This window comes from Phascolarctos cinereus, unplaced genomic scaffold, assembly GCF_003287225.1.
Source record: "Phascolarctos cinereus isolate Bilbo 61053 unplaced genomic scaffold, phaCin_HiC Scaffold_4;HRSCAF=312, whole genome shotgun sequence".
NCBI lineage: Eukaryota > Metazoa > Chordata > Mammalia > Diprotodontia > Phascolarctidae > Phascolarctos > Phascolarctos cinereus.
This window is the reverse complement of record NW_027555847.1, coordinates 36,036,120-36,053,405: the sequence shown is the minus strand read 5'-3', so window position 1 is coordinate 36,053,405 and position 17,286 is coordinate 36,036,120. Positions and strand designations below refer to the sequence as shown.

Here is a 17,286-nt window from a genome sequence, read left to right as displayed (position 1 = left end):
GCTCAGCACAGTGTTTCTTTATTAAAAGAAATAGGCACGAATATTTTTGACTGAAAAATTAATAGCTTTTGAATTCATACACAGCAGGTTTTCTTTTGCAAAGAAGTCCAATATCGCTGCACAGCACTTCTATAACCATTTATTTAGAGTCCAAGTCAAGCCTTTGACAGCCAGAGCAGTGTTACAAGCCAACATAAAGAACTCCAAGATGTAAACCAACAATAGGCAGTCTGTGTGAGGTTTGCCATTGTCAAATACATAGATTGTTTGGATTAGTTTATGTAAATGTACTGTTGTATTACCCTTTGAAAAAAAAAGATCACATTTGTATATGAAAAGTGGTTTCCTTCACAGGCAGCATTATAAATTCCTTATCCTTTAACTTACATGTTAGAAGTAAAAATTGGTGCCTGACAGGCCTATATTGTGTGACATTCTGTTGTTGGATTGAAGCTGCCTTCTTTTCATTTATTGAAAAATAGAAAATTTTATTATAGATACCATCTTATAAATCAGAAATTATTAAAATATGTATAGCTGGAACATCTGGAAATTAATTATAAAATGTAGAAGTATGGTATTTTGCATAAATTTTGTCTTCCTTGTGAAAAAAATACGCATGCCCTGCAAACTCCCAATTCTTTTAACTTCATGGTTCCAGGGATATCTGGTGACCATGTCTGTTGGATGGAACTTTCATGAGTAGTTAATTTATTTCTCCCCAAATAATAGAATGCTAGATGTAGGTCAGGATTAGTACCCATATGTCTGTCTCTTCATTTTAAACCACTCGTTATGAATGATTCAAACCCTGCAGAACATGTAGACTCGTATTATGGCCTATCTAGTGGCAGGATAGTTTACTAAAAATATTTTTACTCTTTCTAGCTAAAGGACTTTTATTATTTTTTTCACTTGTCAGTAGCTAGATGACAGAAAGTGTAGTCAAGTTTCTTACTTTGAAAAGAATACTGTTTGCCCAACTTTTACTGTTCATGCTAGTCAGTTGTCCTGTGGTCCCTCATTTAGTTGCACCAAATAAGATGCTGTAGCACTTTTGGATACTCTGAATAGCAGCGGATCATAGACTTCTTTTTGACTTTGCCCATTGAAGCAAGGTTACTCCCTGCTGTAGTTTCTCCCTCCCCCCCATATCCAGTATTGTTGAATAACATGTTTTTTACTCAGTTTGCTCCTCAAGACCTCAGAAATGGGGCCAGCCTCTTTAATCATTGGTGGGTTGAGTTGACTTGGTAAGTTTTCAAGTCGATTCAGTTCCTGCTTTATCCCAAGAATTGTGGTAGATGCTTTGGGATAGACCAAAGCAAAGCAGGCCCTGCTTTCATGATGCTTGCCTCAAGTTGCCAAAGGGGTGACCCTCCACAATTCCACTTCCACCTGCCTGCTTATACTTTTAGAATTCCCTAATTAAGAATAAAACCCTTCCCCACAATATAGAAAAAAGGCTTAAAATGAAAAATACATTTAAGAAGGTGATATACTGGTGTATGTGACTAATCTCTGAGCCTTTCATTAAGGCATGAGAGGACTTGGAGTGACTGAAATTTCAGGAAAATAGAAAGAAGGAGTAAAAAAACTTAAGGGGTAGGGGGAGTGAGGCTAGGAGCTTCTAAGAGAAGCTTCCTGTTTGTCAAGCATTGACTATGCATGGAAGAACATTTGATGTTTAATTGGAATATTTAGCAACAGTCGTTGGTACATGCAAAATATTCCTTGGAAGATAGATTGTTGGTGCATGTGTGCACACAGTTAGGAGGAATTACATTGTTTTGAGTCTTTCTGCTGAGATCTATTGAGAGCAAATCAAAACTTTTTCACTGGAGGTATTCATGCAGAGAGGGGGATCGTTTTGTACTGGATATTGTGGGGAAGGTTTATGTTTCAGATAGAGGTTAGATTAGATGATCTCCAAGCTTTTTACTGAGATTCTGACTCTTCCATTCACAGTAAGATAAGAATTTTTAAAATTATTTTAATAAGTTTGGTTGATGTATGTTGGTCATAGAGGCTCTGAATGCAGTTACATTTTCAGCCCAAATGAAGGAAACATAACTGCATATTGTTGGGAGGCAAATATCTCCCTCTTTACCTCAAGAGTTTCACATTCAGCTCCTTCAAAGTAAATGCTGTTATCAGTAGGGTATAATCTACTGAAGTTTTTCCTTAGTGTGTTGTCCACAACACAAAACAATTAACAACAACCAATTGTATCTTCATTTTGACTTTTTTTCTAATTAACTTTTTAAAAAATTTCAGTGGACATGACTGTGTCAGGAAAACCATAATGATATTTTATAATATTGGTTAGAGTTTCCATCTGCTTTGGAATATTACTTAACATCAAAGAACAACTCCCTATACAAAGGATAAATAGCATTCTTTTATACCAGTGGACAAGTAATTATGTATACCTGGTAGTACATCCATCTTTATGAAATTGACATAAAACATTTACAGGGGCTTGGGCATTTTAAATGAAATGTATGGTTCGATATTCCTTTTTTTATGTATTTTCTTTTACTATACCATAGCAATTAGGACTGTTTGGAAAGTGTTTTTAGCAACTGTAAAAACAAAGTATCCAAAAAGCCTTTTAACTGCTGAAGTAATGGCTGAGCATTCTAGTTACTGTAACTATACTTTATAGTTTGAAAAATAATGTTATGCTGCAATGAAAAGAGATTCTCAAATACAGCACACAAAAGCTGTTTTTATATACTGTTTTTCATTAAGTCCCACTCCTCAACTAAGGTTTCTTTAGTATCACTGCCAATAATAACACCTGCTAAATGATTACTCTTTGCCAGAGCCAGCATCTAATATAGCAGTGTGTCCAGACTGAGAGTGTAGAGGAAGACACCATCTCCTGACAAAGCCTTGGGCCACCACCCACTGCACTGCCCTCCCCTCTGTGTGGGAACTCCCCTGCTGCCTTTAGAAACAGTCTTTAAAGAAGAGTGATTAATGTCCAGACATTCTCAGCAGTTACACAGCATCAGCTTTAGCTCTGATCTGACCAACAGTACTGATGGCAGACAAGCTGGTTCCCCAAACTAACCACGTGGTCCTACTGTTCTGTACAATTAGGACACTGGGTATTTGAGTTTCTGTCTTGTCTTTTGTTCCTATAAGATGTGAAATGAACACAAACAAAAATAAAACTGAGTCCTTATGAAGCCACTTCTGTCAAGGGGTTGCCTCACTGGTTTGTTTATGAAAATTGTTGGTGACTCACACATCATCTTTAAAAGGGAAGGAAGGTTACTGTTTAGCAGTAAAGGCTAACAAAAAGTATTAAGGAGGATATTGAAGGTTGATACAATCATGATAGCTTATGGAAATGCTCTATTAGTTTATGTTTCCTGGCTTGCTATTTCGCAGCTGAACTGCCAGGAGAGGAGGTCTGTCTTCAAGTATAAATAACTTTCTTAATACAAAGAAAATAATAAAACTTGGGAGTTTCTTCAGCCAGAGTCAGTGACACAGATCTCTCAAAGTTTCAGAGAGGCTATCTTAAGCCGAAATCACCACATGATGGAAACTGCTGCAAACAAAATATTAGGTGTTACCAACTTTTCTAAACATAGTAACTTCTTTTTAAATAGAAAATGAACACAATAAGAAAAATCAGGTTTCCATCAGGAAAAGAAACCCTCCCAGTCCAATCCCTTCCTGCTCTTTGCCCCTGTATAATTATCTTCTAAAACCTTAACTGCAATCAGAAACTGAGCACACACTTTCATTTCTAATTGATGATTATATTAAGATTTAATAGTTTACAATTAAGATGAATATTTCAAGATTACAACAAAACCAACACAATTCATAATTTGTGCTTATGTTCTTAATTCCATAATTAATTTTTGTCTACATTTTATAGACACCCCTTAATTAAAAAAAGGAAGTTTGGGATGAAAATAGAGCCTGTTTCTAATCCTTTCCCCACCCTCAGTATTCTCTTTCCTGTGACCTCAGCCCTATAAGATTATTCCCTCTTCAAGGCAAGTTGATAGTATCATCAAACAGAAGTACAGAAGTAAAAATTTGGCAGCACCTGCCAAGGTCGCCACTTCCTTCACTTGAGAGTTGGTCCGCTTCACAGACAGTTATGGGAGAGGAAGCCCCCAATATTCTGGAGTCCCAGCCTCATGTTCTTTTCCTCACAGACTGCAGTCATGTTTAATTTGGAAACTGGGCTCTTTTGGCAAATTAGCAATTAGAACAATTTTGTGGGAATATGTATATGTGTCATTAGTTTTCCTGCAAATTAATAGCAAGAGCAGAGGTCAGGCAGAAATTTTCCACTTGACTGCAGCTCCTCTGTTGAGATTTGGCACTTTGTTTTGGAACGGCCACAGCTGCTCCAAGCCACACTCTTCCTCTAGGAACTGTCTTTTAATTAGTTTACCTCATAGCCATTATTACAAATATTGCTGCCTCCCCTCCTTGAAACAGAATTACTGTTTCTACAAAATATTCCAGTGACATCTTGCACCACTGCACATTGATGGTGGGGGTCATTCGAATGCGGCGTTTAATCATTAGATCACCTCCATAAGCATCTCCTAATTAGAGTCCTTACAATACAATTTTATCTGGTAATTAGCTGAGATTGGCTGCTTCCTCTGTAGCTTATTAGTAGCAGCCCAGCAGTGGGTGTGAATCACAGTGTCATTTGTCAAGCCTGTTAAAGCCCCCTCTTCCCTCTCCTCTTTTTCAGTATTTATTTCTTGTTGCTACCTGTACTCCAAAGCCTGAAGAAATGTTACTCACTTTCAGTTCTTTCAGTGGAGAATACTGACCTTTATGGGTTTGGGGTTTGGTTTTGTTTTTTTTTTTGGGGGGGTCTTCTAGTAGAAGCAGGCCAAGTGTTAGGCTTTTTATAAAGTAAAATAGTTGAACGCCTTTTGAAATGGATGAAATGTTATCACTATGACTTTTCCAAAGGAAGAAATCATCAACTGTTCTTATACATGGACACTTAAAATGCTTTGGGTTTGCCAGCAGTTATCAGATGTTTGAGTAGACTTTGATTTTGTGCAACAGAAATAAAATCCAGTGGGTATGATCTTTTTTTTTCCCCCCCTTATGAAATCAGACAGTGCCGGTATGTTATGGTATGATGGAAGCTAATATTTACTCCATGTTAATTTTTAATATCACTTTTTTCCCAAATATATAAATGACCTACTGATTTATGAACCACTAGATAATATTTGCAAATTACAAAGAAAGAAAAAGCAAGCAGTATAAATGCAAACTTATTTTAAAAAAATCCACCTCTACAACAAATTCGTTCTAAGGGGGAGCCTATAAAGCAAATTAGGAGTGGTAATGATTTGTTCACTTATTATTAAGGAAATCATAAGATGAGCTCTGCCCTTTTAGGAGTCTGTCTGCCACCATATTTTTTCCAAAGTAGGATGGTTCCAAGCGGGAACTTCTGGCACAGTCACATCTGCAGAGGGTCTTGGTTTCATGAATTAATTTCTTTGGAGCTTTGCTTGAATTGATGCTTATGTGGATTGTGTCAGGCTAGCTCAATTGTTTTCAGTATGGTGCTAATGAAGCCAAGCTCATGAGTCACATCCCTGTGGGGGTCAGTTGGCTTTACACTTTTCCATTGCCATAGTCTGCTCCCTTGACCCTGACCAGCTCTCAGGTAAATGTGTGCCACTGAATCACAAGGGTAAGCCCTTAAGGAAGTTGTGGTTGGATAATTGCAAATGTACCAGCAAAAAGGAGAAGGGGTGGGTAGGGGACTGGTAAGAAAACTACTCTAAACAAATGGCTGTATTTGATGGAGGGTCACTGGTGATATCTTTCCATTCAAATAAACAAGTGCCTGAAGGCATTGGAGATTAACACACACACACACACACACACACACACACACACACACACACACACACACACACTACACACTCTCGCACTCACTTCTGACATTGGGGAGCAGATATTTTATTTAAGGAGTATATAAAGCATGTACATAGATGAGTAAACACAAGGTAATTTGATGAAGAAGGGAGTGTTTTAATGGGGTAGAAAGTGAGGAATCCAGGAAAATTTCCCCCAAGAAGTGACACCTGAGATGAAGAAGATCTCTGAGAGAGAAATAAGGAGGGATGGATAGGATATAGTCTAGGAATGGAGGGAGCAAGAAGACTTAGTATAATTTAACTGAGGTGGGAGATGAAATGTGGAGTTTGGTAAACCACTAGTATTCTGCATGTGGAGAATGTATTAAAATATACAGCCCCTAAATGTTTTAATTGAGAGAATTTTTTTTTGGATGTAAGAAACCTTTCAACAAATAAGCAAACAACCCCCCAGAAATGCATATAGCTACTGCAAACCATTGTGTAGGACTGCTTGGTGTAATAATTGCAATCATGTTAATTTCTACTTTTATTTTAACATTTTCATTGAGTTTGAGTTTTGTTGCCTTTAAGTCTGTCTTCATTTAAGCTCTTGTGCCTATCATTCTTTTGACTCTGCTTCCTTCACTCTGCATCAGTTCATGTGGGACTCCCATATTTCTCTGAATTAAGCTTCCTTCTTCACCAGTACTCCACGATTTGCTAAGCCCTTCCTTGATTTTTTTTCCTCCACTTTATTGCTACTGCAGACATTACTGCCATGAATTTTTTGGGGGTAGAGGGTAAATGCAAACCTTTTCCTGCTGTCAGTAACCTCTGTGGGTTTAAACTCCATTGATTAAAGGTGGAAGCAATTCAGTAACTATTCTTACAAAATTCCAAAATTGTTTTCCAGAACCAGTCTCTTTTTTTTCCCACTATATTTCACCTTAGAAGTTAATATTTCCTGAATCTTTTTAGAATTTCCCTTTAAAATAGAAAAAGTATATAAGACATAAATCTGTGTTGGAATTCTAAATACAATGTATAGGAATTTTTTTGTTTTCTTTTAATTATTTCTCCAATGTCATTAGAAACCAAATAACTATTTACAATCCCTAATATGCAAATATATTTCAAGATTCTTTTTATGATGTAGAGGTTGGCTCTTTTAGATATATTTGTCCGTTTTCATATATTTTTATTTTAATCACATATCAATAAGATGCCCCACTCCCAAACAGACCTCAAATATGGCATGATAATAGAAATATAGAGACAAGTAAATCCTTTCTCTGAGTGAAGTTTATTATGAAGGACCTTAAAACTATTTTAAAATTATTTCACTAACAACATTATCAAGGAACTGATTTCATCAGAGTAGTGGTGTGGAACTTCTTTCAGTGCAGATCTCAGTCCATCTATAATTGATAGCCTTGGAAACTGTAAAGCAAAAATTAGTGAAGTGTCTAAGGCTTTTTGTTTGTTTTTCAGTTGTGTGTGTCTGGGCATCAAAACATATATGCTTACTATTATAATAAGTGTATTAAAACTAGGTGTCATTTTTATTTTTGAGAATAGCCAAGTTGAAATTCTCCTACCCACCCCCATCTCTCACACATGCATAGGAACATCCATGGAATCCTGGCAAATACTAATTATGAGGGCATTTTGTATAGAATAATGGCCAAAATATTTTGATATAGCAAAATCCAAATAGTTACTAGCCTCCCTGAGACATTTGTAATAAAATATCTTGCTTTTCTCAACCTGATCCCCCTGTCTTCATCTTGTCCTTTAAAGCTCTCTGTGTACCTCCTACCTGCCTTCCCAGTCTTGTTCCCTATTTTCCCCATCCTGGCGTCAGTGCTTCAGCTAACCTGCCCTTCTGGCTGGGTCCCAGAACTTTGTACATTCTGTCATTTATGCCTGAAAGGCACTTCCTTCTTCCCTTCACCTCAGTTCAATTAAGCGCCTACTTTGTGCCCCAGACACTTTGCTAAGCAGTGGAGATCTAAAGATTAAAAGTAAATGCCCATGCCCACTACGTCATTTATTTTCTCCGTGGAATATGCAGCTTCTTTCAGTGCTAGCACAGGTCCCATTGACTACACCAGGCCTTTCAGAATGCCCCCTCCTTCCCAGCTGTTCTCTTCCTCTTGAAATTACTTCTGTTTTAAAATCGACTTGGTATTTACTTACCTTTGATCCTGTTGTGTCTACCCAGTAGAATGTAAATCCCTTGAGGGCAAGGACTCTCTTTCATTTTTGTCTGCATCTCCCACCCAGTAACACAGTGTCTGACACAAAGAAAGTGCTTAAGAAATGTTTGCTAAATTAGTAAACTCAACAAATTGAAAATCTGAAGACACACCCACCTCTATGAATATCATTGTAATATTAAGTAGTATACATAGTAAATAATGTTTTCTAGTATTTATGCAGTCATACATTGGAATCCTGAAGAAATAATTTTGTAAAAATGTCATTAGTTTTAAAGAAAAGCTCGTGTTCAGAATTCTCTAAGCAGTTATTATAGATTTTTATTCCATAGTCGGTGGATTTTAGTACAGTTTGGTTTCAAGGATATTGTTAGGTTTGCTTTAAAGGGGAATGAAGATTTCAAGTTCTTCCTTAGTCAAGTGTTTAGTCGCTCTTCCCTCAGAATTGATTCAAGATACAAGGCGGGGGGGGGCAGAAGACAACTGATGCACTTCCCAGCCATCCCTTTATCTTCCCACAAGAACTTGCCCAAGACTAAGAAAATGATTACCATTTTTGCCAATCAAAGATAAACCACCACAGATAAATTGTCTTTTTCAGTGGAAATTCCCCTTGGGTCTCCATTGACAATTTCCTATTCTGCTCATGTCTTCACAGTAATAAACCTAACCATGTATCCACTGCCTTATTCTTGTATTGCTTTCTATGAGTTTCTAGTTATGAAGGTCTTTCAGAACCGAGTTTCTCACTTTTCTTCCTAGTTGAATCTGGTATCAAGTGTCACACTCTCCAAAACAGCATCAGAGGCTTCTCCACAGAGCTTACCTCATACTCCTACTACCCCTACAACACCCATCACTCCTGTCACCCAAGGACCTTCTGTCATCACTACCACCAGCATGCACAACGTGGGACCCATCAGAAGGCGGTACTCAGATAAATACAATGTGCCCATTTCTTCAGGTAACTTCTTTACCCCTCTTCATAAGAAATCTTCCCTTTTAGATCACTACATGCTAGCATTCTGATTTTTGTAGAAGCGAAAATTAACAGGACAATGATTCTTATTTAGCAGATATTGCGCAGAACCAAGAATTTTATAAGAACGCAGAAGTTAGACCACCCTTTACATATGCATCTTTAATTAGGCAGGTAAGTAAAATCCCCCAAAAGAGAACCAAAAAAAGCACACATGTCTCTGTACATCTTATATTGATGAAATAGATTTAAAACCGTTTAGTATGCAGGCATGCTCAAACCTTTTCTATAAGGTTTTTTAAAACTGCAATATATAACATAATTGCTTTTGATTAAGTATTACAATACGATGTGATTATTAGGAAATTCATTTCACACAACAGTGAAAATGAGCCTGTTTAAAGATGGCAAGTCAATTATCACAAGCTACAGTAATCTCTGATCCCTAGAATTAATCTGAGCTCTAAATAATTACTGAGCTTTAATCAGCTAGTGAAATGTTTTGCATTTCTCTTTGATTCTGCTTTATGAATGACTAATAAATTAATATTTCTGTAAGGAAACAGAAATAAAAACTCAAAACAATTAGATAATTCCATTTTGAATTTTGCTATTGAACTGTTAAATACAACCATTAATCTTAGATCGTTTTGTGAAAGTCTTCTTAGGATTTTTGCTCCAAAGTGCAATGGTTTAATATTTTCAAAGAAAGGTATGATGGTGATTGTGATGAAATGGTCATAAATTCTCTTCCATTATTATTCATGTCATAGGCTATTCTTGAATCTCCAGAAAAGCAACTAACCCTAAATGAAATCTATAACTGGTTCACGCGAATGTTTGCTTACTTCCGACGCAACGCAGCAACGTGGAAGGTAAGCCTTTTCATACACCTTCCTCTTGTCTTTGGTTTTTACCATGTCTAAAATAGACACTGCCAACAGATGACATGATACAGTTGTAACACCACGAGGACATTAAATCTATATGGCTTGTTTTGACACACAAAAACGATCTCATCCACAGGAATGATTTGAGATTTGGCAGGAAACTTCTTCCGTCTTTGAAAAGCACTAATTGAAGCCTCTCATTATTGGCTTTCTCTCCCATGATTATACCAGTTCATCTGTGGTTGTTGCTCTTAGCAGTGAAATTCTATCTTTCCAGCTGGAATATGTAGGATAAAGGAATAGAGTGTTATATTGGGCTTGTCTTGTGATTTACACAAAGCTTTCCATTCTTCTAGCCCTTCACCCACAACTGTCATTAGTGGAGATGGATAATTTGTTTCTCAACCAATTGATACCTGGAAAAAAAATATTCTACCATCTTGTCACAACTCTCTGGTTTATAATTAGGTTGGATAAAAATTAACCCATGGGATGGGAAAAGCCAAAATGATGTAAGCTAAGCTATTTATTTTTCAATCGACTCGTGGTTTGGTTTTTTTTTTTTTTGGACTATGATGGACTTGTCTTTCACAGCATGAAGTGGCTTCAGATATAGTTACCCCTCTCTCCTCTCCAAATAAATGTCTTTTTTCCTTATGAAAAGAACAAGAAAATACTGGAATCTCCCTATAACTCCCTTTGCAGTGATCTCTCAGGGTTTCATTCAGCTACACCATTCTATGAGTTTATGTGATTCAGCTCTGGGTAAAGCAAATTCATCTTGGACACCCTATTTAAAGTCCCCAGATGGCTTCAATTGCATGCTTGCCTCATGGCAGTTCCAGTAGACTCCCCTAGGTTTCTTCTCTCTCATTTTTTTTTTCTGAGCCAATTCCTGGGAATCAAAGAGCCCCCTTTCAGATGAGGGTTTGAGCCATCATCATGTGTGCTATCTGGAGCTTTAGGTGCTGAATTTTGTTTAATTTTTTTTTCTTAAATGATGATGGGATCTAAAAAATAGCTCATGCCCAAAAAGGGAATAAGTATTATTTGTTTTATCCAAAATACACAAAATAATCCCATTGTTATTTCCTAATGATAACTGTGATGGAAGAAATATTATTTTGTGTCAAAATACTTTTGGAATTTTTAAAATTCTGTTACTTATGATGGATAGGATTAACTGAACATCATCATCTAGGCTATGCAGACTAAGTAAGGTAGACCATCTAGTGAATCAATGATAAGGAAATATGGTATCTGAGGTAAAGATACAAAGAACCTTGAAGTTGATTTAGAATTTGGGCCCAATACCATCCTGGTCAAAATTGAGGGAGCTATAAAGCCTAAACAAGAAAGAAAATAATTTCCCTTTATATGAAATGACACAAACTCCTGGGCATTGACATAGTGTTTAGACTTAGGTTTTCAGACTTAACTTTTTCCACGTGCAAAAATTGCCGACATAGGTGCCATTAAATAGTGGTGATCATAGTTGGAATGATTGAATGCCTAATATATGTATCTTTAATTGTACCCTCAGTTCCTCATTTACATTATCACCCATCGTAGATGCAGAATTAGATGACAAGTTAAGGTTATGTTTGAGAGGAGCTAGTATGTTCAATATCTATTATCTTTTTAAAAGAAAATTCCTTTCAGTTAGTTTGCAACACAAAGATGTATATATGTGTACATATGCGCACACACACACACAGCCATAGCTAACTTTCTATTTTTCCTTTGCAAATTTATATACATAGTCATAAAACTGAGAGAGTGCAGCCACAGTGTGTTTTTTAGGAGACATTTTCTTTTTTTTTATCAGTTTGTACTCTACATTTTTTCACCCCATTTAGTTGCTTTAAAATGTCAGATAATGATTGGGAATAAAATATAGCTAGTATTTATATAACACTTTGAGGTTTGCAAAGCGTTAACAAATATCTCATTTTATCTTCACAACATCGCTGGGAATTAGGAACTATTATCACCATTTTACAGATGAGGGAACTGATAGAGAGAGACATTAAGTGACTTGCCCAGGGTCACACAGCTAGTAAGTATCTGAGGTCATATTTGACCTCAGGTCTTCCTGCTAGGTGGCTCAATGGATAGAGTGCCAGTCCTGTAATTAGGAAGATTGATCTTCCTGATTTCAGATCTGGTCTCAGACACTTAGTAGCTGTGTGACCCTGGTCAAGTCACTTTACCCTGTTTGCCTCATTTTCCTCATCTGGAGAAGGAAATCACAAACCACTCCACTATCTTTGCTAAGAAACTCCAAATGGGCTCATGAAGAGTTGGATGTGACTGAAAGTGACCGAGCTGCAACTTTCTGCCTCCAGGTCCAGCACTCTGTTTACTGCACCACTTAGCTGCCTCACCCAATAATTACTCATGTTACTATTCATTCTTTCCATGTATAATCTATGCCTGGATTTGTTGTGAATGTTCTTTTTAATTTGTTTGATACTTCATCTTGCACTTAGGAGTGGTTTCTTATATGATATATGGGCCATGTTTGTCAATCACCTCTTTGGAAATTGCCTTCAGAGCTTGTTTCTGAACCACATGAGCAGAAAAGTAAAGTACCTCTTTACTTTTTTGGCATATCTAGTGTTTTTTTAAATTTATTTACAATATTGTGGGGGGGGCGGTCTGTAACAGCAGAGTTAAATGCAACCACAGGGACCATTCAGTCCAGCCTCTCCGTGAACAATGTCTTACTTGAAGAGGGGTCATCCAGTTGGTGTGATCAAGTGATTCTCACTAATCTTAATTCACTGAGACTTGGTTCTAAATGACTTTTGTCTATTAAAAAAAAATCAAATTCCCTTGTAAAGAACAGTTGTCCACATTGATGGCATATGTAACAATATGCGACAAGGCTCTAAAGGCAGCTCCCAAAGAGGTGATCAAGAAATGTTTTAAGAAATGAAAAGCAGTATCATTGGACTATATAGTCTCTAAAGGTGATGATTTTGAATTGTATAGTACTCTTAGTTTGTTATGAAGTTTTGAGGGATTTGGCTTAAAAAAACTCAGTCATAAGGAACTTTAAAACCATATATTGCCTAGTAAGTTTTGATGTGCATTTCTAGAAAGAATACCTTACTCAGAGCACCTAACAACAGTGAAATTACAAGCCCAGTAAGATAAAAAACAAAACAAAACGTCTAAGCCCACCTCCCATGAGCCACCACCATTTTCCATTGAGATTGGAAAGTTTCAGTCTTGGAGCTCACAAATTGGTGATGTGCCCATGTACCAAGACTATGCCAGTTCTGAATAGCTCACCAACTGAACAAGAATTTTGGCTCTTCTACTTTCTAGCTATATCCCTTGGCCTTAATTCCTTCATTTGCGAATTAAGGCTAATGATTCCTCTCTTGTCTGCTACCTCCCAGGGTCAGTGAAAGTGCTTTGAAAACTATAAAGTGCTTAAAAATATGTAAGAGTATTATTCAGTTGAAAGGTTTTATGGGGGAATGGGAGTTTTTAAGCCAAGTAAAATTAAGAAACCTCTCAAGATAAACAATGAGGACTATCCTTCATTCTGAATCCAAGGAAGGGTAGAAGAATAAGTGGTTTGCTCCTTTGCTTTAAAGTACTTTTAAAGAACAGAGTGTGAGCATCTTAGCTTAGGAATGACCAGCAGAAGGGCACTTTCGACCATAAGGAAGAAACATGTGTCTGTAACGGCAATCAGCTGCAGGGATCTCCTCATTTTGCCACCAACAGCCCTTCCCATGTGTTCTTTTGGCTCTTACTCAGTTCAGTAAGTCACTTGCCAGCAGTGAGGGCCAACTTTTGTTTCTGTATATTAAGGGAAGACATGACTTAATGATGGATGCTGGTCTCTGGGGTGAAGTAGGAATTGGAGGTGTAGGGGCGGTAGTGGCAAATGCCATTTAAAAGGAAAGTTATCCCATCAGCAAAATGTGGAGAAAGCCTTTGATTCCTCAAATAAAACTTAGGATGATACTTAATAAAAGTTTCTAAAGCCAAAACCCTCAATGAGTATCTGATATTGTTAACTCAGAATTTTTTTTCTCTGTTCTGTTAAAAAAAAACTGCTTATTTTTTTTTCTAGGAGAGGATTTCATAGTTTAAACAATTTATATTTTGAAGATATATTAACAGTGCTGTTATATGTTTTGTAATGTGAAACCTACTGTTGGTTGGTGTGCATACACAAAAAAAAAATTTTACTCGTTATAATTTCAGTCTAGTCACTGGTCATTTCTAAAGTACTAATTCCTAATTTGGGTCCTGAGATTTTATTTTCACCTTTGGAAAAGAAAATTGTAACTACATACCAGTAGTCCACGGGGGTGGCAGATAATGGGATGATTTTACAAATGCAGACTGTTAGGCTGAATTTACTGCTGTTTTTGGACAATGACAAGCCTTTTCTTATAGAAAATTCTGAATTTTTTCTCTTTTATACCTGCTGCAGAATGCAGTGCGTCATAATCTTAGTCTTCACAAGTGTTTTGTGCGAGTAGAAAACGTAAAAGGGGCAGTATGGACAGTGGATGAAGTAGAGTTCCAAAAACGAAGGCCACAAAAGATCAGTGGGTATGTCCACCATGTTTGAACTTCTTAGCCTAGCTTGGATCATGCTTACAGTTTCACGTAGAGGCTTTTGGCTGCTAGACGGCATTAGACGAAGAAGGCGGTTTCACGTTGTTTCAGTTAAGGGAACAAAAAAGCATTTCATCACTACTGTTTGTATGCCCACCAGTCTCCCTGACCCTGCTTGCTTGGTGTCCGTTGCATCACATGCTAGTAGCTTGTAGGCGGCAATGCATATTAACCCTCACAAACCATTTGCTTATGCTTATCGCATTTTATTTTCTTTTTCCTTTTCCTTGTATTTGATGTCTGTTCTATCCCCAATCCCGCGTCCCTTTGTTTCCACTTCATCTCCTTTGCTGCTGCTCTTGTCCCAGGGTGCCATTCGCACCAACCTCTCCCTGCATAAGTGCTTTATCAGAGTAGAGGATGAGTTTGGGTCCTTTTGGACTGTTGATGATGAAGAGTTTAAACGTGGCCGCCATATTCAACGAGGCCGTCCTCGAAAATACTGCCCTGATGAAAACTTTGACGAGCTTGTTGCACAGTAAGACTTTTTACTTGCTTTTATTTTTTTTTCTGCTGTTGCTTTGCTTTGCATGGTTGACTCATCTCATGTAGTTTTGCATTTCACCAATAGTGATGCCACACTTTCTTACAATGGAACTAAGTTTTGTGATTGTACATGTATTTCTCTTGTTTCTCTCAATACCAGTGCCTTGAATAATGCTTTTTTGACATCTTTAATGCAAATGTTGGTTGTAGCAGGATTCAGCAACTTATTGTGACCCTCTAATTGAACAGCTGATAGTGACCCTGTAATTGAGATATATTGTTCCAAGTGGAAAGGGAACTTTTACTTAGGTTTGGAATTTGCATTTAATCTCTTCCTAGTGTTCATTCAGCATAACAGTGTAAGTGTAATGAAATGAATGATTAAAATGCTCCAAGCTTTGGAAACATTTATTAAACTTCTAAGCATCTTAAAGATGCAATTTAATTCACAAACATTTCTTAAGTGCCTACATGGAAAGATCACCAAATGGAAGCAGTCTTCCTATTGGAAGCAGAAATTTTCCCCGTTGTGTCTCATGTGCTGATTTAATATTTTGACTCTTGTTAGGCCATTGAGGTTTAAATTCTGTCTTGACCTGGTCCATTTAAAAAAAAAAGTCAGTACCAAATATCCTTCTGTGAGACACTCGAGTTTCAGAACAGTTTCTTCACTATTATATGTTTTATATATGTAAATTTTTATATTATATTGTATTATGCTATACTATGTTATACCTTATTATGCTATGCTATATTATAATCTTCTTCCCAGGTTTGGACCTAGTACCAAAGTGTGACACAAAATGAACCTTCTGCCATCCCCAGAAATATCCTCCTTCTTATGTCCTGTTAATAACTAAATGGTGCCCGAGAGGCACCAAGTCACCAAGGCCAAGGACTACTCCACTGTTTTCCGACCAGTGGGTTCCATTCATTCTGGCTTTACTAAGTGTCCAAGCACTTGCTCCATCAGCCTCGCTTGTCAGTGTCTTTAACTAGCTCATGGCAACATACTTACTGCCCTACATCGGCTGGAGCTTCCTTTTTTTTCCCATCAGACCTTTGGTTTTGATAGAGTTTTGGGATGGAAGGATGTCCTGCAAGATTTCTTGTTTGTGATAGAAATTCCTTTCTCCAGTGGACAGCCAAGACTAGTACTACTACATAATGCTTAGCAAGGCTTTCAAGCAGGTGAGCCTTAAATCACAAATGCCCAGTTTCTAGGTTTTTTAGTTCATATAAGCAAATGTAACCTAAGTATAACAGTTTGTTGTTGTTTTTGTTTTGTTTTGTTTTTCCTGGGAGAACCTACCAAATGTGTATTTTTCTGATTTGGAAGGAAAACCAACAGACTTGAAAACAAAACTTATAGAGTAAATGGAGAGTTGATTTTATTTAACTTTGAGTTTTTATCTTTTTCTTATGCAGTAACCCTTCTCTTATTAAAAATATACAGAGCAGCCACGCCTACTGTACACCTCTCAATGCTGCTTTACAGGTAAGATTAATGACTGTACCAAAGACGTAACAGAGGCATGTGTCTTCCCCACTCATTTCAAAATATATTAGCCTTGCTCTAATTAGATATTAAATTTTAATTCCGTTAAACTTTTTTCTTAAGTGCACAAAGCATCATAGTCCCTGGAGGCAAACACATATCAGGCTGCTTCAGCATTAGTTGGATGCTTAGCATTTTGAATATTGTGGCAAAAAAATTAAAAGTTCACTTATTAATATTTATCAGCAGTATCATAATTTCCATCCTCTTATTTCAGAATTTCACTTGAGGCAAAAATACCACAAGTGTAATTACTCTAGCACAGCTATTAATGTGCTGAATGATAGGACACTATGTCACATGACCTTCTATTGTTCCTGGCTTTAAAGAGAAAGCATATCTTTTTTCTTTTAAAGTCTATTTTAGCATGTTTTTCTTTTGTTCAGAAATCAGTGTTTAGTTCACTCTGTAAAAATGAACTGATGATACAGATGTTTTTGTTTAAACTATAGAGATGTTGGAGAAAACGTCTTTGGATTTTGTGCAAAACAGGCAAGATTATGTAACATGCCCATAGAATTTCATGTTGCCTACGGGTTCAGAGCACATTACATAATCTAAATTTCAGAAGGAGAGGACGAGTCAATATTAGGCAGGCAGAAGTTTGGTTCTGTCTCAGGTA

The 17,286-nt window shown here is 37.0% G+C and overlaps 1 protein-coding gene across 10 annotated transcripts in view; it reads left to right on the top strand.

The window, feature by feature from the left end:
• The window catches only part of FOXP1 (forkhead box P1), a 537,509-nt gene that overhangs the window by 506,418 nt on the left and 13,805 nt on the right, over positions 1-17,286 (top strand). For 9 of the 10 annotated variants that reach the window (XM_078152148.1, XM_078152146.1, XM_078152145.1 and 6 more), the window contains 5 exons: positions 8,864-9,065; positions 9,175-9,254; positions 9,854-9,955; positions 14,433-14,554; positions 16,535-16,604. In XM_078152148.1, coding sequence (XP_078008274.1) covers positions 8,864-9,065; positions 9,175-9,254; positions 9,854-9,955; positions 14,433-14,554; positions 16,535-16,604 — 576 coding nt within the window. The remainder of the gene's footprint in view (positions 1-8,863; positions 9,066-9,174; positions 9,255-9,853; positions 9,956-14,432; positions 14,555-16,534; positions 16,605-17,286) is intronic. The other variant, XM_078152147.1, reaches the window with a different exon arrangement.